The sequence below is a fragment of the Entamoeba histolytica genome, genomic scaffold (genome assembly GCF_000208925.1).
Source record: "Entamoeba histolytica HM-1:IMSS scf_1104750517011 genomic scaffold, whole genome shotgun sequence".
Classification (NCBI taxonomy): Eukaryota; Evosea; order Mastigamoebida; family Endamoebidae; genus Entamoeba; species Entamoeba histolytica.
In genome coordinates this window covers 1-6,307 of record NW_001915202.1, presented here as the reverse complement: position 1 = coordinate 6,307, position 6,307 = coordinate 1, and the positions used below count along the sequence as shown (strand labels likewise).

Sequence of the window (6,307 nt, the reverse complement as noted above, 5' to 3'; positions counted from 1 at the left end):
TCACCTAAAGACACTATAAAAAGTACTAAAAGAATTATGACAAGTGTCTTTAAAAGAAGAAAAACAATAAAAAGAAAAATACAATCAATTGATCCTAATAAATATGTTCAAAAAATTATGAGTATTATTCCATTAAAATTAACAGGTGAACAAATAAATGGATTTTTAATGGCAATTTTAAATAATCTTGTAAATGAAAAAAATGAAACAATGATTAATTCTTATCATATTCTTATTCAACATATTGTTTGTCTTAATATTAATAGACTAGAAATATTTTGGGAACAATTTTTATTATCTGTATTATCTTTTTGTTTAAAAGAAAATGGAATTAATAATGGTAAAATTGTATTAACTTTTGTAATGTCATTAATTCCTTTTTTCTTTCAAAAATATATTTCAAAGCATACTCTTGTTTCTTCTTTCTTTTTATTTTTGGCTTGTCTTGACCAAAAACATTTTGAATTAATAAAAGATAAAACAAAAATTATGTTTGATCTTTTATTTAGTTATGTCTCTTCTATTGATCAACAAAGCATTCCTTCTTTTATTCAAATGTGTTTAAAAAAATATCCAGAATCTTTTGTTGTTTTAACAAGACCTTTTATTACAATTACTGATCAAACTACTTTACAAATTATTATTAAAGATATGAAAAATATTTATGTTGTTATTGGTACTTTAGATTATTTTGAATTTAGTATTATTGTTATGAGAAGAATCTTTTCTTTTGCTCCATTTCCTTTTCACCCTGCTGTCCCTTTATTTCAAGAATTATGTGATGTTGTTAAACTTCAATTTGACTGTGTTCTTTCTAAAAAAGAAGGTCCTGAAATTTTTAAACAATTCTTTAATACTTCTCAAATGATTTTTAAATATTATTCAGCTCATATCCCATCTTCTTTTTATCTTGTAATGGTAGATATTGCTTATAAAAAATCAATAGAGTTTAAAGTTTGTTCATTTCTTTTTATATCTTTTTTTTAATTTCTTTCTTTTATTTCTATTACTTATAAGTATAGGTTGATTCACTTCATAAAATGTATTTATTAACCTTTATTGTAAGATTTTTTATTGATAATTTTAAACGAATAGACTCTATCCATAACGCATCTACAATCCCAGACTTTATTTCTTTAATTATTCAAATGACAGATATTGATGATGATACTTCAAGAAAAAATTCTAGTTTAATGTTAAAAGCATTCTTTACAATGCTTAAAAGATTTTATCCAGATAGAGTTGACTTATTAAAGCAAATGGAAGAATTAAAAAAGACTCTTCCAAGTCAAATAAGTTCAGAATTAGATCTAATTTCTCTTCATGATGATTTTTCTCCTAATTCTATAATGATAGATGATGATATGTATGCATCAACTCCTCGAAGTAGTTTAGATTTAAATCGAAATGATATAAAAAAGTCATAATTTAACGATTTTGTGTTAACTTTCAAATGTTAATAAAAAATAAATTCTATAAAAAAAGGAAAAATAAAAATAATATAAAAAAATTTTGTTTCCTTTCATAATCAAAACTCATCATCATGAATAACAAAGGAATATTACCTTCTTTTAATGATGTTTTTTATGGGTTAAAACCAGACTTAGTTACTGCAACTTTGAAATATTATATTAGAGGTATTAATTCTTCTGAAGAACAACATAAATATATTGAAGCAATTTTCAATGGTTTTGCTGTTCGTAAGAAATTACCTGAGTTGTTACAACACCTTGTAACTTCAGAAATTTTAGAATGTGTAACTACACCTTCATCAATGTTTAGAAGAAATTCAGTCCAGTCTAAAGTTATTAAATATTATACGGATCTTGAATTTAATGAAATGTTCGATACGTGTATTTTTCCAGCTATATCAGAAATAGTATCAGAAGATATTACATTAACCATAGACCCAGAAAGTGATAAATTTGAGACTTCTATCATTAAGATGAAAGAGTTACTTGAAGGGATTTTTTTAAGATTATTTTCTTTTAAAATGATTCCAGACTCATTTAAATCTTTTATGACATATGTTAGTAATGAAGTAAATAAAACTTCTCCATCATTACAACTTATTAGTTTAAAAAATATTATTTTCTTAAGAAGTATCTCAAATTACTTTTTAAGATGTACTGAAGATAGTTATCATCTTGTTTCTTTAAAAGTCCTTTCAACTGTTTTTCAATGGATCATAGGAGACTCACAAATTACCCATTCAGTTTCTGCTGTTTCATCACCTCAAATATATCTTCCTTCAGAAAAACAAGATTGGAAATCTTTTCTATTCCCATTTGCTGCTGATATTCGACCTAGAGCTAATGAATGGTTGTTCACATTAAAGAGTGATATTCCTTTTGATAAAGTAAAATTTAAATGGGCTTCAAGTTTAAAAGAAACAATAGACATTGAAGAAGCTGTATATAAAAATTCAAATGAAATTTCAGAATTTCTTGACACAGCATCTGCATCAGTATTAGCTATGTTAAAAGAAAAGAAAGAAAGTGATGTTGTTTCTCAATATAATGAAATCTTTCAACTATTACAAACTCAAATCACAAATAATAGTATTACAAGAATCAAATTGTTAACTGAAATCTCAATCTTACAAGAGAAAAATAAATGTTTGCTTTATTTTAATCATTTGACCTAAGAATATCATTTGATAGATGTAGTGCTTGAAGAGCGTTTAAAAGAATTTGAAGAAGAAAATCAACAAGAAATTGAACAAATTCAGAAAGAAGAAAATAACAAAACCTTAGATTTATCTCAAGAAAAAATGATAAAAGAATCAAAATTAAATATCATTATTTCTGATCAACCTGTTAAACCATCTAATTATCTAACTACCAATGTTGAAGAAGAAAAAAAAATTGGAAAAAGAAATGTTTTAAGCAGAGTTTTACGTTCTTCTATGAGAGAGGAGAAATAAAAAAAAAATAAGTGCATCACCAATTATACATTTTTTATTAACTAAAGTATATGTTCATTTTTCTTTAATAAAATGTCTTTTTCAATATCACTCAATCATTTAATCATACTGATACTTTTGTATTATTGAAGTCATAAAATAGTATCTAGATAATGGTTTTTGTTTATTAAAATAGAATAAAACAGGTATTATTAAAAATAAATACCTTAACTTGAACGAAAAATTCTTAAAGAATTTTATGTAGTGGTACTAAGTCTTTTCTTGCTTTAATAGAAAGTTTCTTTTCTATTTCTTGAAATAAAGACTAACTTTTCTTTGAGGCTATAAACTAACATATTAGCACTTTAATACATTTGTTTCATTGTATCTTTTTTTTTTGAAATAACTTGTTACTAACAAAAACTGTTTTTAGTAAAGGTTTTTGATGAACAAATTATGGAAATTTAAGTTTCTTTAAGAAAAAATTCTTTTTGTTTTTTTTTCCAACAATATATAAATTATTCTTTTATTCTTTGTTTTTATTCATTAAACTAATGTATTTGTTCTTTCTTTTTTCTTAGTATTTAAGTTATTATTTTTTAGATTAAAAAGATAAAATGACAAGTTCATGATAAAAAGAAAATCTTCTAATGATAAACTTAGTGATATTCATTTTTATTACTAGATTATTTTAACTGAACAATTGTATTGTTAAAATTTTGTTTATATCATTAAACAAAAAGAAAACAAAACTTAAGAAAAATAAATTAAATGAGTTTTTTATTTGTCATTTCTTGAAACAAAACCAAGTCACACTCAAAACATCTCACTCAATGTCTTCTCAGCCAATATACACTCAACCCCAATATGTTGCTTATCCACCAATATATCAACAACAAGACCAACAACAATATGAAATCCCCCTTGTTCCACAACCTCTTTATGTTCAACAAATGCTTCCAGTTCAACAAAAAAAAAGAATGAAAAACATCCAGTGATTGGACTATTTTTCTTTCTTGGCTTTGTTTTTCCATTAATATGGTTAGTTCAAGTTATTATGTATGCTTTTAAGTCAAAACTTCATATCAAAATTTGGGGTGTTAGGGCGTTATGTGCATTTTTGTTTTATTGCTCAATCACACTTGCTGGCTTCCTTATTCTTTTTGGAATAAATTTAAACCAATGCTATGAACATCGGTATCATTAGTTCGTTATGTTTTTCATAATTTTATTGTTTTCTTTTTTATTTTTCTTTTTTTTTACTTATTGTTAATTTTTTTCAAGTTTTATTGAACAATCAATATAATAATAAATTACTAGATAAGAGTGTTTTCATTATAGGTATTAATATTTAAATATATTCATTAGTTGGTAATAAATATCGTATAGTTATTATGACAGATGATATATCTTAATGATTTTTTATTTGGAATAACTAAATATTTATTGCAATTTAATACATTCTTCTATCAAATGTTATATCGCTACAAAAGCATTATTATTTTTCTTGTACTAAAATTATTTATACAAGTCATTGAATTTTGTTAATAAGGAAATTTATACTTATTTACTAAAACATATTTATATTTTTTATTAAATCCATATTATTAAGTTATTTTGATTTGTTCCTTTTATAATTTAAAATAATGTTAAAGAAGAAACTGATTCAACTCTATCATTCTATTATCTTTTTTCGATTACTTTCTCACTGATTGTTAAATAGGTTTTTATTTATTTTGAATAAGAAGAAAATAAAAGAATAAAATCAAAATGATTCTTCAATTAAAATCCAATCAACATGATGATTGATAATAATCCAATGATGACAATTGGATTACTTCCATCTGTTGATATTTCTTCACTTTGACTTTTTTCATCAGACTCACTATACACTTCATTGTTAGGTGTTGGAACACCTTCAGCTTCAAGAGTCATAGCATTAATTTTGAATGTAATTGGTTCATCTGTTGTTTCTATTCTTTGTATGGAGAATGTTTGTAATGTATTTTTTTCATCTTCATAACTTAATGGAACATAAACTTTAGTAGCAATTCCAGATTTAACTATATAGTCATATGGTTTCAATTCAGTTTCTGTTTGTTGGTTGTAGGCAGATGAGAATAAACGTGTTCTAAATCTCATTGTTTTAACTTGATCTGATTTGAAATATATTTCATATGAAAAGAAATTTGAAGCAGAAGTGTCAATACTTGTTGTTCTTTGTACATAAATAGTATCCCAGCAACGAAGTTTTGCACTTAAGTAGTTTGTTGTTGAATTTTTACTTAATTCAATATTTCTATTGATCAACTTCTTTTTATTCTTCCTTCAATTCTATTGAAGTTCAGATAATAATTAATAATAAAACAAACAATCCAGCTGTATTAAATATTGCCCATGAGTCAAAGAAGCTTTTTCCATCAAATATAAGATATGCATTACTAAGAGTAAATAAACACAATACAAATAACATTCAATGTTTTTCTTTTTTCGTTCGTTCCATTTAAATGATTCACATATCATCATCTCAAAACTAATATCTCTTCGTTTTGTTATTTTAATGTTATTTTCTGATTATTTTAATGATTATTCTATTGAATGAGTGAAATAATAACATTTAGATATTAGTATTATTCACTTTCTATTGAAATAATTTGATTAGTTTTACATTCAAATATCATAGCTTTATTTCTGAAAAGTATTATTGTATCTATTCTTATGTTGAGTCATATATTTCTCAAAACTACAGTTATATTAATTCTACATTGAGTCAATGAAATATCTCTGTTTTATATTTGAACATTTATAGAATAAGAAGTTATTTATAAATAAAACATCAAATTCTACTAATAGTATTATTATTTATACTCGTTGAAATATTGATGTCATTTTTTCATAATCACATCAATAGACAATTGTTTCTTGATTATTTGAACTTTTTCTAAATAAATGGTTGTGACAATGAAAGTTTTAGTATCAAAATTGCTTCCTTTTTGTTATTAAATTTTATCAGTGTTAATATACTTTGTATAATAATTTGCACATGAAAATTAATGTATAACATAAATAGAAAAAGTTGTTATAACCTTTTAATGTGTTCAGTATTATAATAGATGACAATATTATATCATCTATTTAACATATTATATATAATACAATTATTAATAGTTATTCTTTTTATCTATTATGGTTATAATGAAAAAATAAGAAAATAGATAAAAATTATTTTAAACAAGAATATATTTTGAATGGAATATTTTATAAGAAGTAAAATGAAAATATAGTATCAAGAATATAGTTAACAAAAATAGAAATAAAACGAATAATAGAATAGATAATATACAAAAAAAGATAATAGGTCAACTAAACAATATGTTTACAACAATTTATTATAAGAGGGAT

General features: G+C 23.4%; 3 protein-coding genes across 3 annotated transcripts in view; 2 read left to right on the top strand and 1 right to left on the bottom strand.

The window, feature by feature from the left end:
* The window catches only part of EHI_046270 (uncharacterized protein), a gene marked incomplete at both ends in the record, with an annotated part of 3,470 nt that extends 2,043 nt beyond the window's left edge, over positions 1-1,427 (top strand). Inside the window, 2 exons of the mRNA XM_644241.2 lie at positions 1-954; positions 1,023-1,427. The exon at positions 1-954 is cut by the window's left edge and continues 2,043 nt beyond it. Of these exons, the coding sequence (XP_649333.2) occupies positions 1-954; positions 1,023-1,427 (1,359 nt within the window). The remainder of the gene's footprint in view (positions 955-1,022) is intronic.
* Positions 1,428-1,543: 116 nt separating this feature from the next.
* EHI_046260 (uncharacterized protein) lies at positions 1,544-2,926 on the top strand (the record flags this gene model as incomplete). Its single annotated transcript, XM_644244.1, has 2 exons — positions 1,544-2,618; positions 2,664-2,926. 2 exons carry the CDS (start codon positions 1,544-1,546, stop codon positions 2,924-2,926), a joined length of 1,338 nt encoding a protein of 445 aa, XP_649336.1.
* A 1,761-nt stretch (positions 2,927-4,687) lies between these two features.
* EHI_046250 (uncharacterized protein) lies at positions 4,688-5,378 on the bottom strand (the record flags this gene model as incomplete). The annotated part of the gene is made up of 2 exons (XM_001914167.1): positions 4,688-5,204; positions 5,278-5,378. 2 exons carry the CDS (start codon positions 5,376-5,378, stop codon positions 4,688-4,690), a joined length of 618 nt encoding a protein of 205 aa, XP_001914202.1.
* Positions 5,379-6,307: the final 929 nt, after the last annotated feature.